This window comes from Haemaphysalis longicornis, unplaced genomic scaffold (assembly GCF_048455015.1).
Source record: "Haemaphysalis longicornis isolate Haplotype H1 unplaced genomic scaffold, Haemaphysalis longicornis Haplotype H1 scaffold_4, whole genome shotgun sequence".
Taxonomy (NCBI): Eukaryota; Metazoa; Arthropoda; class Arachnida; order Ixodida; family Ixodidae; genus Haemaphysalis; species Haemaphysalis longicornis.
The window spans coordinates 719988-737389 of NW_027526361.1; the positions used below are offsets into that span (position 1 = coordinate 719988).

Sequence of the window (17402 nt, forward strand, 5' to 3'; positions counted from 1 at the left end):
GCCAACTATTGAGCACGACGCAAGCTATGCCACCGCCCACTGAGTTGGAGGAAGGCAGCCGACTACAGGCGGCAGCAGGAATGACAACAGCCACTGCAAGGAAACTCGCCATTTCGCGACAGCGCTGGCTTTGTCAGTCTTGTCACAGCTTAGCAATGGGGCACTTTGCGAATTAAACAGTCGCTTCGAGTTGAAAGCACTCGACTCTGCTCTGAAGCATGGCGATTGCATGGCCGGCTAGCACTTCAGAGTCGATGAGATTTCACTCCAATACTAGAGACATCAGTGCAATAAAAACATCAGCTGAGCTGCTTTGTGCCTGTACTCTGGAAGCATGTGGCAAGATTAGGACTACATGATCGTCAATAGTTTCAAGAAGTTCAGGATATCAAACTCGCTTCACACCACTGGAAATGACTTGCTCTGAAAACACGAAGACGCAGTAAGCGTTGATGATGTAGACTTCGATGAGGCAGAGTGCAGTAACAGTTCGAATTTTGACTCTGAGTGAGCTAGCGTTTGCTAAGAAATAAATGGGCACAGTGCAATTTTTATACGTAAGGGATACATATATGTTGATCACAAAGATAGGTCTTGTTTAAATTGTACGGTTTAAAGCGCACACAACGCAGGCGATGAGGCGCGCCGTAGTGGAGGGCTCCGGATTAATTTGGACCATCTGGGGATCTTTAACGTCGGCTAAAATCTCGTACACACGGGCGTTCTTGCTTTTTGCCTCCATCAGAAAAGCGGCCGCTGGGGCCGGGAATCGAACCTGCATCCTCGTGCTCAGCAGCACAGCGCCTTAGCCACTGAGCCACCGCGGTGGGTTTAAACTGATGTCCTGCTCACAGTACCCATCTCAAGAATTCTTAAATGCAACATATTTACATCCCCTTTCCTGTACATGAGAAAACGTTCCCTAGAAATAATACTCAATGCAATGATTGACACCAAACTTTGCATCAATTTTTCCGAAAAAGCAGTGCGATCATTATGCGAGTAATTACTGCTTCGATGCACCTCGCATCACAGATCCAGAATTTTTGTAAATTAGCCATGCACATGACTGCAATAAGACTAAGCCTCAAAATGTGGAATAGGGTATTCAGTTTGCAAGGGGGGAGGCAAACTCCGGTGCACATGGCTACTTGATTAGGCCAAGCAAGAAGAGAGTTCCGGCACCTTGCATGGACTGAGCCGTCTTGCTTGCCATTGTTGACCGTGATGTTGGCCCGTGCTGCGGAGCTGGACTCAATGCGGAACAGAATGTAGCCCACCAGGTCCCGCATCAGGCTCTCGTTCAGTGACAGCCGGTCCAGGGAGATCTGTGGCAGGGCCAGCTGCCGGGTGGCGTCCAGGAACGCTGTCCGAACCGTCACGACCAGCTGCAGGGCCGGGGGGGGGCAGGCAGGCACACCTCCCACAGCTGCCACTACACTTCCCCATGGCGGACTGACCGAACACCACCAGTACCCCCGCAACAGTTGCTATAGTGTGATGCATACGACAGTAACAAAGCTACAGCCATTTCTTTTAATTGACTGTGTAGGCAGGGATGGCAGAAATTCTGCAGATCCTGCTTATGCCCTGCTATGATTCAGCATGCCGCTACCACGTGCACGCGAGCTACAAGTTGGTGCAGTGCGGTGAAGCTCTCCTGGGCTTTGCTGAAAAGCCCGCCTTCCTCGAACATGCTGCGACAGGCCGGACGACGTTCGCCGCACGGGCACGCCGTTGGTGGCAACTCAAGCCAAGGCAGCTGCAAAATACAAATTTCTGTTCTAGCGGAGACATGAAGAGGCAGAGTGATACTGCCAGCGGATGCCACTCGCCGAGACCTCCTTTCCCCCCTCTCGGGCTCAATGTGCGCCGCTACCCGGGAAAGAGTATTCGTGTGTGCCTGTGCTTTTTTTGTCCATGTGCAAAGCACAAGGAGAGTTGTTGCACTGTTGGAGCTTCGGGTTATGAAATGCGCTCCCCTCAAGCGCGTTTCATTCGACTGATAGCATCGCATCCCGCTGTTGCTCCGTTCGAATCATGCTGTAAGCTCGCCCGGCGGAAGGGTGCTGTGCCTGCATCGTCGCTGTTCGTCTCTTGCCATGCAGTAAACCAGCTAGGTTTTGCCTTCCGCTTTTTGCAGGTAATACCACGGCAGCTGCTTCTACGTGCTGCTCGACCACCATGCTACCACTACATGACGGAGGTGACGGAGCCCGGTCCTGTGATGCCTTCGCTAATGTAACAGCCCAGTGGAAACCCTGAGTATCTGAGATTTCCCAGAACATATGCCCTTACACTTGCTGGCGTTCAGTAGTGTGCCTATGTTAAAGAACACTTTTGAGACCAGATGGCGATGGAAATTGCAGAGGATGCCTGCGCCTGTGTGGCTCCAGCTGTGCTATGTTGCCCAGTTTGATTGAGGAAGCAGACGACGATTGCAGCGCTGCACAGTGCCTGCTGCAGCAGGGTGCTTCCCGAGGCTCGCCCTTGACAGCCAGGAAGCGAGAGGCGCGTTCGTGCAATAAGAACAACATGAGGAACGAGTGTCGTGCAGTGAAGTTCATGCGTGACTCGCGACAACCTTTTGAGCTGGGCCAATGTTCTCAGTCTCCTCGTTTTTAGCTATGCCACGGTGCTATGTCCACCGTGATATCACGGGCGGACACATTGTGCTGCGCAAATATCCCCGCAACACAGCCTTGCTGCACAAAGTGTCCGCGCTGCGCTCTGCCGAGCAGCAGCCAGCCACGAGCGGGAGGGCTCCTCCTCGCCTCTCCCAGGGTAGATCTCCGCACAGCGTTTCACTGCTCAGAGTTGTGTGGCGCCTCGTTCCCGAACACCCCACAAAGTGAACTCCACCCCGGGGGAAGGAGCGGCAGTACCTTGAGCCAGGCGGGGAAGCGGTGGGCGTGGCTGGCCAGGAGGGAGGCGATGGTGTGGCCGTAGTCGGGCCGGTGGAGCTCGGCCTCGTCGAGGGCGTCCACCACCAGCAGGCAGCGGGTGTGCGCCAGCAGGGGCAAGGAGCGCAGGGGCTCCAGGACGCCCCGCACCAGGGCCCCCTCGGGGTCCGCCCGGCACGAGGGCAGGCTCAGCACCTCCTGCAGCCTGCCGCCCAGGGCCCAGCAAAGCCCGTGGCACTGACAACCCCTCCCAAAGGGGCCACGGAGACGGCATGCAAGTTTGATTCAACAAAAAAACTGCTCTGCCCCAGTGAAGGTGATGGCAAATATGGCACAAACTTCAAGGACATAATGCAGGTGGCAAGGAAGGCAGTGGCCACTCCCAGCCACCTTCCGCAAATTTCTCTATGACATCACGAATCTTGCTTGTGCAAATGGCCGTTCCCGACCTAATCCCCTGCCAAGAAACACGACTTGGAAATTGTAGTGGGGCCCCCAGTGCTGTTTGACCGCACCACAATGGATTCTAACGTGCACTCAACACCCTGATCACCGCGTGCTGGCCCCTTATACGCCACTGTGGCACCAAGCTTTGAAGCTTTTCCAACATTTCTTTCGTTCTTCCCCATAAAGGAAACAACTTTTGTTGCTGGATGGGAGCTGAGTGGGCTATCGGGAAAACCCTGATATGTACAAACCACGAGCCCAAACTCAAGCTTCAGTCCGAGTGGGTTACCAAAGGCTCGTTCTTTCCAAATCAATAAAGTTGTGTTTTATGCCTTTAGGGCCCCTTTGCACGCGGCAATATAGGCTGCATTCTGTTCCTAAAACTACCTAAATGGTGTCAAATCGTTTTCCTTGACAAAGCAAAATACAAAGAGTGACATAGAAGCACATTTTTTCATCGAAGGAGGTCAATTTTCCAAAGGAAAAAAAAGGGAGCTGGCTGTGCTTGGACTGAGGTAGACTGCGCGGAAGACCGACAGCTCCCCGCCATGGGGCCCGGGGTAGCAGTGGCGCTCGAAGCAAGCAGCTGGTGCACACACGGAGTTTTCTTGCTGCAGCACTGAGGAAATACGTTGTCTGGCCAGTAAGCGAACCTACAGCCCACCGACTGAAGCCGTGGTGGCTGCCCAGTATAAACATTATTTTCTTGCTCATAACAGCAAGTAGCCCCAAAAAACTTTCAGAAACAAATGTGCTTTCTCCACTCTTTGAAATGAGCCTACATCTGCATTTTTACGTGGACTGCCACGCACTACGATAAGTGCCTCTACATAAGCAATATTGCAAATTTTTCAAAGCTGATGTATTTACAGCTCCGAAACTGCTCGCTTCCCAACTCCCAGAAGGGTCATGGTTTGGGCCTGTTGGTGATGCATAATGGGAACTGAAAGCGCAAATTAGACACGGACAAAGAAAGGGGACAACAGGACGAGCACTAAACTACCAACAAAAGATGTTTGGAAAAAAGCCACAATTTATACATGCCACGCTTTCCACTTGCACACCACCACACATGCGCAGAGACACTTATAATCACCTGAGATAACAGAGTTCTTTTTGAGAAAGGGATACAGATGGTGTGCTCACGCATTGAGACTGCAACCAATCTATTTTTTCAGCTTCTATAATTTCTCTGGTTAATCTGTCTTTATTCGTGCCGATTATGATGCATTTGTCGAGGAGCGGTTCGCAGTGCGGTTTGTGGTGACACGTGCAACAGTGATGCGCTAACCATCTGCCACTCCCGTTTTTGACATTGCCAGAGTGCTCACGAACCCGGTCATTAACACAGCTACCAGTCTGCCCAATGTAACGTTCGCCGCAAGAAAGAGGAATTTCATATACCACGTTTTCTGTGCATCCACGTTTTCTGTTCGGTAGTGTCCCTTTTCCAAATGCCGCAGGGGTGTCTGTTAGTGGTTTTTTAGAACTTTTATCGTTTTATCTACATTCCACTTTTATTCAGTATGATGGTGAGCCATGCCTGCAACGCGAAGGAATATGCATTGGCTCATGCATTGCCCCGATTCTTAGTGACTTGTTCTTATCCAAACTAGATAACATTGTGGCTGGCCGCCTTGACAGCATGAGTGTTGTTCGTGTGTTTCGTTTTGTGGAGGATTATTGATTCTTCTTAGATTGTAATTCTGATGCTCTAGAATGTCGCGCCCATGATGTGTTATCCATTGTTAAATAAAATTTTAGGCCCCTCGAGTGTACTTTTGAACTTCCGATTAATAACTCAATACAGTTTTTCGACATAAACTTGACATTTCAACCAGATCACACTTGTTGGGCATACCAACAAAGGAGCCGCAAACCACTCCTCCCCTTTCATTCCACGCACTCTAAATTGGTGAAAAGGGGAATCATAAACACGTGTTTTAAAGGAGCCATGAAGAGAAAACACAAGTTTGGTTCATTCGAAAGATTGCCTCGTTAGAACCATAACGACACCACTTATAACGCAAACTTCGCTCAAATAAGCTACATAATTAGGAAAAAAGGAAATGACCATGCGACCCACCAGCTCATTTTCCGCAACAGAACCCATGATGTCACTCGAGAATGCTCTGCGATTGGCGGAGGCCAGCAAAAGCAAACGCATGTTAGGCAGGGCTTACAGTTTGCATAGCGAGCTAAATGCCCGTGAAACATACTGCACATTCTTTTTATGACAAAGAACGGTGGAGTAAACGGTTGAAGTTCCGAACGAACACGCAAGCGTGTGCGCCAATGCGTACGAAACTACCGACGGCCGAGCTCGACATCTCGCCGTCGCGCAGACGAATTTTTGGGGTTCGAGGCTCTTAGGGGCCAACGAACCATCCCAGCACGCACAGCCGCGACCTTACTTGCTATCGTAATCCCTTCACAGGAGGTTGGCCGTCATATCGCCAACCAGCAAAGGTAAAAATAGAAACAAGGGGAGTAAGGAACAGCAAGCAGCGACGAGATAGTGACAGTCGTCGCAGTTTTGGAATGGTGTTGGCTTGCTGCTATTGTTAGGAGCTCGTTTCCAGTTTACAACCACTGAAAACTTCAGTTTGTTCAAGTACTTTACAATGAAATTTCGTTGCTACGTTTTGAAATGCCCATGTAGTACGGGCAAATCGTCGAGGGAGTGCGACATCCCCGGTGAGGAGATCTCCTTTCATGTGCTGCCCAAGGACGAACCTCGGCGAAGCAAGTGACTTTGCAAACGGAGGAGAAAGAGAGCTAAAGGAAGTACGAGTGTGCTCGCTTCATTTCCGAGGAAGTGATTACGGCAGGGACCCTTACGTTAGCTCACTCCTGGGACATGCTGGCGCCCGTCGCCGACTTCGTCAAATGGTCAAAGCGCTCTGACCTTGGGGGAAAAAAATGCCGTAAACACCGCGCATTGACGCTCGTATCTTTCTGGTCGAAGCAGAGAGCTCGCGCGAACGGCTTTCCATACACGACACCGGCCAACTGGCATAAGCGATACTGCTACTGATATTGAACTATTATTAACCGTAATAAAAATACGGCACATACGTACCAGTCTGTATTCGTCCGTCGCGACGGGGCTGACGAGGCAGCGGTGCCGACGGCTGGGCGTTCGTCTGTTGTGGCTATCGCGGAATGGTCGCAATCCCGTCCACCGCGTATCCCACAACTCTTGCCGCTCGTGCACTTAGAAGCATTGAGCGTTCAAGGGGTGTGAGGTTGTTAAATGCAAGCCCGAGCTCCTCGGCGAGAGTTTTGTCCTCCGGATCAGGCGATTCCATGACTAGGACTGCGGGTGCACTAGGTTTTACTAGTACAGTCGAACCCCGCTACAACGAACGCCGCTTCAACGAAATTTCCGCTTCAACGAAATATTTCCAATTCCCCGTCAGCCAGCCATAGAAGTCCATGCAACAAAGTCCTCGCCGCAACGAACCATTTGTCCGGCTTGCTTTCGTTTCAACGAAATTTTCGATGATTTGGGCTGGGTTTGAACAATTATTTTACAATAAAATAAGCATAGCGCCAGCTATCTGTAACTTTTTATACATTCAGGACGCTTAGTTTCACCGAAAACTTGCGCGATGCGGCCACACCGTCACAAAAAAAAAAAAAAAAAACCTCATAGGCGGACGCCATTGTTTGATGGTGATAACGGTGTGGCTGGCCGTCTTTACATGAGGTGCAGGCCCGGTTCGCCAAGCCGGAGCTACAGGCAATCCGTATCCAGCTGAAATCGAACAAATGTGCTCCGCTGCTGGCGCGGCGCCGTCATGTATGCGTTGTGAGCAGCTGTCCTTGCCGTTTTCCTTCTACCATTCTTAATAGCCAAGAGCAAAAATCATGTTTGCGTGTTTAGTCTTGAAGCCAAGTCATCCTATCTTAGTCATGAGCGCGCAGTTGTGTTAAATGCAAGCGCGCGCGTCTAACCTGCCAAGGTCAGTAGCTGCCGCGCCGTGTCAGATGATAAGATAACGGCACTGCTCCTGCTACAAGTGAGGGCCTTGCAGCTATCTGCAAGTAATCAGCTCGGTGGACACGCCTTGTTGTACAGCAATACGTTTTGCGCCTGCATTTCCTCACCCCACTCCGCAACGCGTTCTTCGCGTGCAGTGAAAGAACAGATAACCGTTGGTATGTTTGTTATCCGAATAAACATGACGTTATTGCGCGTCACTCCTTTTTCTAAACATTGTATTATGCTGCCAATGATGCGGAAGCATACGGGGCTATTTTTCTGGCCTTTCCGTGGTGTGTTGCGGCAGATTTCGCCTCAACGAATTTTCGCTTCAACGAAATTTTTCGCACGTCCCGTCAATTTCGTTGTAGCGGGATTCGACTGTATTTTTAAAATGGCCGCCGTCTCAGTTGACTCCCGCGTGTGGGTGCTATATGGAGTCGACATACTAAGTATCTGTTTCATGGACCGGCTCGTATGACGCCATGGTTCACGTCACGGAATGTGCAATTTTAGCAGGAGATTTAAAATTTTGGCTTAAATTGCCTTATTTCTCAGCGAATAAAGCATCATTTGCTTCCGGGAAAGCGCTTGGGGTACTATGAAACACCTAATCTTTCAAATAAAACAAACTTTTGTTTTTTCTTCATGGCTCCTTTACGAACGATATCAAGAAATCGTGCGACCATTCAATGGCTACCAGCCTCCGTCAACAATCGCAAAGAGTGTCCAACTCGGGGTATCCGGTTCAGTTGCAAATCGCTGTTGCTGAGTCTCTGTTAAAAAAGTTGCGAGCCCGAACGCAGGGAGAGCAGCCGGCCTCACTCGGAAACCGTCCAAAGTATGCGGTTATACCTTACCTCCACAATATTTCCCACAACGTGAAGAAAATTGCAGGACGTGCCAATATTAGGGTGTTTTTTTCTGCCCCAGAAAAACTGGGCAAGTTATGCATAACGAGCAATCCCTGGGGTCAACGCTCTAGCCGTCGTGGTGTACCTAAAACATAAATCTAAGCGCACAACATGCACAGAAAACGTGGTATAAATTCCTCTTTCTTGCGGAAAACGTTACATAGGGCAGACTGGTCGCTGTGTTAATGACCGGCTTCGTGAGCACTCTGGCAATGCCAAAAACGGGAGTGGCGGATGGTTAGCGCATCACTGTTCCACGTGTCACCACAAACCGCACTGCGAACTGCTCCTCGACAAATGCATCATAATCGGCACAAATAAAGAAAGACAGATTAACCAGAGAAATTATAGAAGCTGAAAAAATAGATCGGTTGCAGTCTCAATGCGTGAGCACACCATCTGTATCCCTTTCTCAAAAAGAACTCTGTTATCTCAAGCGATTATACGTGTCTCTGCGCATGTGTGGTGGTATGCAAGTGGAAACCGTGGCATGTATATATTGTGGGTTTTTTCCAAATACATTTTGGTGGTGGTTAGCGCTCGCCCTTTCTTTGTCCGTGTCTAATTTGTGCTTTCAGTTCCCATTTCCCAACTCCCATATTTTTTCCCCACACTTACCGTCAACAATACAAATAAGCTATGCAGCTGTGTTGTCTCTGAAAAAGTAGTAACAGCTGTAAAAGAATGTCTAAATATCCCCGCAAACCACACGTTGAGACCACTAGCAGCTGTGAATGCATTGTAGCAAGGAAGCGCAGTTCTTTTTCCACCAACTGGAATTTTTTCACTGTGCTCTGTATAATATTTTACTGTTGCAAATATTTTTTTCAGAACCTAGGTTTTGGTCACAGCCATGATATTAAAATTGCTGTACAAGAAACAATTTTTTTCCTTAAAAAATTGGTTATGAAAACAAATGGTGCAGCGAAGTGATAAAAACAGGATTTTTAATAGTCTAGTGGGAGATGGCCGAGTGCACGGTTTGGGACGCTTGGCATGGAATGACCCATGACTAACAACATGACCTACGAAGCTTCACGGCTGTGACGACGAAGCGGCACCGATGGTTGAGGTGATCGCGGTCGCAATTCCATGGCCACACAACTTTTTCTCCCTCAACAGTTGCCACTAGGTGAAAGGGGTACCGATACGACATCTTGAAAACAGGCGCGGAAAGACGTCGACTAAGAAGAGGAGAGGAGAGCTACCTGGCGTCCCTGCGGAGCAGGTCGCGGTAGGCCGCCAGCTGGGGCGCCTGGCACAGCTGGGCGGCCACGCTGTGCACAAAGTCGGGCACCAGGCAGGTGGCACTGTTGTCCGCCTGGCAGAAGTGGTACGCCACCAGCTGGGCCCCCAGGCGGCGCACCACACCGCCACGGCCGTCAGGATCGCCGGGCCCTGCAGCGGGTGTTTGCAAGCGCACCGCTCCCTGCTGCAGGGGTTCCCTTTTTCTTCAACCAACAAGGATTTTCCCCGGCACTGCAGTCACTGCCGCACGTGTGTGCCCCCACACAAGGAAGTAGGCGAGGAGAGGTGCGAACCTCGTTCCCTCGCACATCCTCACTAGACCGACGGTGGGGACCAGGATCCTGCTGCCCCCGCACAAGGTAGCGGGGCTGGAGCAGAGCCAACACCGCGTCCGAGAGGAGCGAGTTCTGATGAACATGGCATGGCAGCCACGTTTGCACGTGCAGGCACGTGCGACCAGCCCGGTGGGCGGAACGTCAGTACAATGCGCGGTGATCCTAATCCAGGTCCTCAGAGGTGCAATGTCGCCCTAACAAATCTTTCATTCTAGCACTTTGCCTGACTATTTCACTGTCATTGTTGCACCGCCACAATATCCTAGGTTCCTGCCAATTCTTCTGGAAGAAGAGTCAAGCCTGAACTCTTTCGCTGGCCTAACCTGGCTGCACTGAAAGAGTTTGATGTTCGTACTTTGTTATTTGAAGCAAGCAACATAACTGTGGGCACATGCTTAGTCTGCCCATACTGCACGCATCATCACCACCCACTGTGCTGCCTGAAATGCTCCATGGCACATGTTTACAAAAGGCGGTACACAATGACACGTGCTGGTGGTCAACAAGCGATGGAGAAATCATTCATTTACCAGCTGTTCCATAGGTGAGCTCTTCCCTTCTGCGGCCAAAGGTGCTGGATTCAACCAGCTGCAAAATGGCGGCAGTTTTCCCTGATCCAGGGCATCCAACGATGACCACACCACGGCTGTTGTCCTTTTGACACTCCTGCAAATGGCCAACATCGCAACGTAATAATTGCCAAATTTCGTCCGCCAAGTCACCGCTCCAGCAGCCACGGATCAGGAAAGCTGGCCAAGGCAATGCACAGCTGCAGGCCAGCTCAGCCACGCACATCCTGCCACCTGTCAGCTACCATGCAGGGCACCTCGCAAAGGCAAGCAAAGATAGAGAAGTGTGAGAACAATAACAACAGGTGGGAGAAGACAGACATTTAGGAACTGTGCTTGGACAAGCTCTCAAAATTATTCACCCAGTCCACTGGTTTGGTTTATTTTGCCCACTGAGCTTTAAGTCTACCTCCCATAGTCTGTAAGATTTGGTTTCAACATGAACACATTGCAATGGGAACTAGACAGCACATTCGAAACAATGCCCTGCAGCAATGAGAAAGATTCATTTGGCAGCGATGGATTGTGTACACTGGGCCTGATGGCCGGTGTCCAAGCAAGGCGGGTGTCACAGTGCAGGGCCCCGTAGCCAGGCCTCCTATCACCCGTCGTATGAATGACCAACACTGCACCTGATCGATTTCGTCGAAGAGCCACTGCCTTCCAACAAACGGTGGATCCTGGTCTGGCTGGGGGACTTGGAAGAACAAGGGCTTCAGAGCGGGCTGAAGTGAGGCCTGGTAGTGCGGCTGCGCTCCTGCAAGCAAGGGACAGCGGCCGTGCACGCCAGTTGTACAGCACACGTACGTGTGACCAGTACTGCATGCAGTCAGGATACCACAGCAGGAGTGGCATTTGACATGCACATATGTTGCTCGAAATGCTCCGACCGAGTCATCCCGTGCTCGGTTGAGTCCGGCGGGAACCGCCTCTTGGTTGCACGTCACTCCCTGGCCGCCCATTCGAGCGCTCACCTGCCTGTGCGAGGGTCTGTGGCTTGGCTGAGCACAGGAGCGGGGCAAGGCCCCCCCGCCTGCGGCTGCTGCAGGGCACGCTGTTGTTTCCTGCGAGGGACGCGCGTCAGCACAGCAGCAGCCGCAACAGCAGGGGTGTGCGCGGGCGGCTGCTGCCACTCACTCTGCTGGAAGGGGGCCGCCCGGCGCGAAGGCGACGGGGAGGAGCCGGTGCTCATCAGGGACACCACGCTGTCCGAGCTCTCCTCCCGGCTCGAGGCCCCGCCCAGGATGCTCATGGCCTCCGCCTCCGAGGAGCCTGCGAGAGGGGACGCCTCAGCGCTGCCCTCTCGGGGGGCTCCCCACCCACACTGGTAGGCACAGCCCCTGAAGGATCCCTTGTGTTGGAGTTTTGCCCCCACGTCACTAGTGCTAATGGTGGTTCGCGCACACATTCCGAGTACAGGATTACGGGAGGCAAACACACCACCAAAGAGGAGTGCAATGAGCCCTCAGGATGAGTGCTTAACCCGGCCCCATGAGCTCTTGTGCTACACGTTCTAGTGTTTTGATGACTTTTTTTTACAAGCCTACTGAAACTCAGAGGCACCTAATAATGAGGCTAGCTTGATTTCCCTTTTCTTACGCTGCAACATCTGTCACGCTTGCAAAATAAAGTTCCAAGAAAAACGAAATCATCTGAGCGCCAGTGCCAGCAGCATGTTTGATGCACGCTTCGTTTGATGTTTCAGAGTGTCCTGGGTCCCCAGTAGGAAACTCATCTGTCTGTGTCGCTGACGTAACAGCCGCGCTGCGTTGCCCCTTTTGCATGGACTGCGACTGGGGCCTGTCCTTTGGCTTCCCCCACCGCTCGGTGCCGGCCCGAGCATCGTGAAAGGCCGGCGTCTCGCTCGCCCCCACTGCGCGTGCCCTCTGCGCACCTCAGCTGGACGCAGGGATGGTGAAGCCTGGTTGATGCGCCATTCCGAGGACTCGCCCCACGATACAGGGAAAAGTGCCATCAGGATGTAGGCTGAGCGCTCAACATACTTGGGCTCGACCTAAGGCCGGTTCCTCCCCGCCAGCTGCTGCCCCCCTCACCCGTGAGTGTGGAGATGGGGCTCGTGTTGGTGGAGCCGGCCATGTTCACGTCGCTGTTTTCCAGGGACGAGATGCTGGCGAAGGACCCCTGGCTGCCCCCACTGCCCGGCTGCCCCCTCTGCCCCAGCAGCAGGCCCAGCCGCGTGTACAGGTGCTCCGAAGGGGGGGGCTGGCAACTGGGCTGCGAGAACTCGTCGTCTGAAAGCACAGAGAGCACAGCCGGTCTCGGCAACACTGGTGGCTGCTGCTGCAGTGCCAGAGGAGGCACCGCGCTGCCGCCCCCTCTGCTCTGCCATCCGCCCTTCCCAAATGGAAGCAAATAGCCGAGGCGAAGAAAAATGTGACTGGACTCAGACTCAGCCGAGGCTTCTGATGACGCGTCGGTGCTCTACCAATTGAGCTACAGCACTCCCTCTTGTAGCCTGTTCGGGTGAGTATATCCTGCTTGTCAGTCATACCCTGCACCACTCCAACAACTGTGCTGTTAAAAGAGCCTCGTTTTTACCCCCCCCCTCCTGCGGCCAGAACTCAGCCGTCCACACCATGCCAGGAGCAGTCAACTGGCCCAAGTGGGATAGAGGGTTCCTCGAATGAAGAAACAAACAGTACTCAGGGCAGCCCCACATGACTCAGTATAGCAACTGGGCCCCTTAATCTCAGCACTGCTGTACACTGAAAACTAGGCACAGCTATAAACTACTCAGGACATCTTGCTAAAGCGTGCAGATTTCTGTATCTCACGATCAACTTGCAGCTACAGTTGCTAACATGCCACGGGTACCCAGATTTTTCATGCACCATTACGGACAAAAAATATGCACAGACTGCAAGCCGCTACTAGAAGATAGTGCAATGTAAGGCTACACCATGCAGAACGGCGCAGTGCATTTTCTTGACAACACATTGCAAAAACTGCCCAAATTACATATGGGAGCTGAAAACATCACCTTCACACAGCATAGGTCAGAGCTCATAAAAATCTTCAGACATTCAAAATGACAACAGCGATGTCAGTAAAAGAATAAACAATTATCGGGTGAGGCACATTCAGAGGTGAATAAGGTAAAAAATACCACAAGCTGATTTCATATCCCTTTGAGTATGCATTTTATCACGCTAGAAAAGTGCACAAGGCTAATCTGCCTGGAATATTATAATGATGAATGTCTGTGTTTCCTTGTATGTATTGCTCTTTTTGCATGCCTCAAAAGCTGGCCCTGGAGTCAGATCGAGCCTGACACCAGGGCATGCTTAAAAGTAGCTAACTGTCCCAGAACCACATTTATTTGCTGGGTCCACAAGGTTAAAGATAATGGAGGAAGAAAATACTAAAAACGTCGAAACGAAATTCCACCATTGAAGGTCAGTTAAAGTACAGGCTCAGCGTAAGCATTCATTTTAGCTCACTTCCGCACTCTGTGTACGGCCACTGCAGTTCTATTTTCCTAACTGCGTCACACCAACAATGCTCAAATACTGACTAGGACTGCTGGTTGGGTCAATATGACGACCAAGGAATGCGATCACTCAGTTCTGCCCTTCCAAAGGGCAATCTCACCGGGACGCTGTGAATTCGAGCATTAGTGCGAGCAAGTAATTGATGGATTGACTGATTAACTCACTGACTGACGACTGAGTAACTGATTGATTGAGCGAGCGATGGAAATTCTTGACGGATTGTAACTTAGTCACATAATTTATGTCATTACTGCTTTATCTGGGCTGGGCCAATTCCCTTAATTATTGATACAGATTCTGTTGGTGATGTACTACCCTATGCATGCGTGCATGTACAGCTGCAGTCAAAAGTAAATGGGTCTGAGAATTTCAGAGAATGTCTCCGCCTTGTGGCTGTCAGCATTGGCCACGAGGTCACAGAAAGGAGGGCTCGCTTAGAAACGTGCTCCAAGGCTGCTGGCCAGGTGGAGAAGTTTGGCCAAGTTTGCCTCTTCCCACTCCACCTGATGGCCGGGGCACACCCACCCCGGCCACGCATCCCCGACGACCCCAGCATGCGTCCCCAGTGCGGCTCGTGCATCCGCAGGCAGCACGGCGAGGCGCATGCTCCAGGCCAGCACATGCCTTTCCTCCTTTCCGGGGACAAAAGGGCCGCTCATATTTACCTATGGTCCAGAGGGATTTTATTTTCCTGACCATATTCATCGGCCAGTGCTGCACCTTGGCCAAGTCTGCCGGAATGGAAGACACAAGCGGTCATTTCCTCTCCCCTCCAGGATGGCGGCGCCACATTGTCAGAGCCAGAAAAATGGCTCAACTCGGCTTTAGGCAGCCACACTTCTTTCGCTCTCACTATGCTCACTGAAATGCAGCCCGACGGGAACTTTCCCTTGAAATGTCACTGCTGCCAACTCACGTGCACTTAACTGCGTGAGAAAAGTCACTACGTCCAGACCCTGAAACTTGGACGTCAATTTCTTTGCCGATTTTTGTTGCCAAAATGACATCATATAATTTGTGCACTAACAATTAGCAATGTAGTGGAACCCCGTTCATACGTTTTTCACCGGACCGGGAAAAACAAAATGTAACAACCAGGAAAATGCAGCAGTGAGGAAACCTTTGAAAGTGAACGAAAACAGCGTAGCTTTGATTTGCAACCGTGTATTTCTGCAAATTTGGCTTTCGAACCTTAAAAAAACTTGACAATGTAGGATTGCCGCTTTTTGCGATCGCTGGAAAACACCACGCGTGGCAATGCAAAGTCCTTAGCGAGCGATGTCGACTCTTCTACGCTGGCTGCTTGCCCACGGTGTTCAGTACGTCAAGCTTTTCCTGAAGGGAAAGCAGCTCCCGTTTTCGCAACACCATCAAGGCACGACAAAGTTCGCAGTTGCAAGTCCAGCGGTCTTCTAGCTCAAAGCTTGAAGCGCACGATGACAACGAGAGTGCGTGCTATTCTTGCGGTGGTGCTTTTATGGCAAACACGCACTTCCAGCATTCTGAAGTGAAACTTTCACTGTAAACGCAGTGATAATAGTGATAGCATAGAGTAACATAGGACCATCTAGTGGGGACGAATCGCACCAGCGTGTGGCTTTCATGCAGCCAAGCCTGGCCAAGGCTCGTCAAAATGCAAAATGGCAGTGCGCGCAAGTTGCCCCGGGCGGGTTCACACTGTCAGATTGCGACGAATGATCCGGGAACGTACTCTGAGCCACGATGTAACAGTGAGGATTTTAATACACGGGACTATGTGAGCTGCACCGGGAGTAGACAAAAACAGCGTAGCAGCTGGGAAAACGCCGCACTGAGGAACGTTAGAGCGGGGTTCTACTGTACTATGGTACCGAGAGTGGAACCATATGATAGTGCCAATAATGAGGTACTCCGAGTGGTCCTGCATGCACTTACAATAGCCTTCGTAATGTGTGGGCGATTATAGCACCACATTAATCCAAACTTTCCCCCTATCTGCTGTGGTGCTTGAAAATATAAAAAGATGAGGCACAAGCACACAATCGACGAATCAAACAACCGACAGGCACTGTATTTTTTTTTTAATTTCTTGTGCTTACCACTTACAAACACAAAGTAAATTTAGGAGTCCTGCAGCAAAGATGTCCAAGCTAGTTCACCCAGCTTAGTTCGTCCGAGACTACACAAAGCACTATGGCTAAGCGTTGAAGAGCATTTCGATAAACCTAGTCCCTGCTGTTGTTACGAAAGCGGCCCGAGACAGCTTGCTTGCCGCTGCGCGTCTGCACAGGGGCCCAGCTGACTTGCTCACCTGACAAGGCGTTGTGGTTGTCCACGCTCACCGTCGAAGGCCTGGTCGCCTTCCGGTCTCTCCAGGGAAGGTGGCTAGTCTTGGGACTGGCCACGCCTGATGCGGAAGGACCTGCAGCGCACGGCACCTACTGAGCCAACCCCTGCCGGGCAAGCCCCCCAACGACTCAGCGGGAGGGCTGACTGCCTTCACAAACATTGGCCACGCAACTGCGGCTTCTCCGCTGCCCCCCTCCACGCTGAACTGAATACAGGTTTGTTCAATGCAACTCAGTTTTCCCGCCTTCGCACCGCTCGCTCCCCATCTTTTTCATAGTCCTCAGTTTCTTGCTCAGCCTGGAACTGCACGAGCTCTGTTCTTTTCGTGCTAGCTTTCGTCTCACACCAACTGGGGCCTGGGGCCTGCGCCCTTTTTAACGCAATTTTTTTTCACTCGCTGTAATAAAAACCCACCCAGCATGTATCCTAAACTAAAAGAATGTGGGACCGCAGGGTTACGCACTTACATTCTGCCTCAAACGTGCCCGAGGTTTTGCCTGCGCCAAGGAATGGGGTCGTGCACGATTTAGTCCAGCAGCCTCAGTACTCTGGAATGGACGTCCTTTTGACGAATTGTTCCCACTTCTAACTGGCACTCGTGTCGGGCACGAGACTGCTCCCTTCACTGCAGGCATAAATGGGATAGGGTTAAACTGAATTTGTATTTTGTTAAGTACAGCTGAAATCCCCTAGCCAAAAGAGTTCTACACTGTACAGGTACTTTCCCTTACATCTCTTCCGATGTCCATTTTTCCCGAGAAGGATACAGGGCTTTTGGAAGGCACTACCACAGGCGGTAGTTGCCTAGGTCACACTCACTTCATCGACTTGAGTCCTCCCTGTGCTGCCACATTTTTGTTGCAGAGTGCTCATTATAGCTGTGGCCCTATTCTTTCTTTCTTTCTCGGGAGTAATGTGTTTAACTGCTGTCTTCTATGCACTTGGTCGGCCTTTCTTGTCCTTGTGTTGCCAACACGCTGCGCGTTGGTAACACGCGTTGTATGAAGCATGGTCCTTGCTGAATAGCGTTTTCTGATGTTCCACACTTTCCTGCCAATCCCGCTAGGCCACTGTGAGTTTCTTTGTGCTACCAACAAGCTGCCTGTACTAACAAACATTCTAAAAGTAGCAGCTTCCCAACACTGCTGCCGAATATTT

General features: G+C 51.2%; 1 protein-coding gene across 7 annotated transcripts in view; it reads right to left on the reverse strand.

Annotated features, from left to right (window-relative positions):
• Rols (zinc-RING finger and ankyrin repeat domain-containing protein rolling pebbles) overlaps window positions 1-17402 on the reverse strand; it is a 403382-nt gene that overhangs the window by 110530 nt on the left and 275450 nt on the right. For 6 of the 7 annotated variants that reach the window (XM_077705637.1, XM_077705635.1, XM_077705640.1 and 3 more), the window contains 10 exons: window positions 16207-16317; window positions 14582-14647; window positions 12459-12656; window positions 11542-11676; window positions 11379-11468; window positions 11037-11161; window positions 10366-10501; window positions 9461-9650; window positions 2886-3108; window positions 1186-1388 (listed from right to left, as the gene is read on the reverse strand). In XM_077705637.1, coding sequence (XP_077561763.1) covers window positions 1186-1388; window positions 2886-3108; window positions 9461-9650; window positions 10366-10501; window positions 11037-11161; window positions 11379-11468; window positions 11542-11676; window positions 12459-12656; window positions 14582-14647; window positions 16207-16317 — 1477 coding nt within the window. The remainder of the gene's footprint in view (window positions 1-1185; window positions 1389-2885; window positions 3109-9460; window positions 9651-10365; window positions 10502-11036; window positions 11162-11378; window positions 11469-11541; window positions 11677-12458; window positions 12657-14581; window positions 14648-16206; window positions 16318-17402) is intronic. The other variant, XM_077705636.1, reaches the window with a different exon arrangement.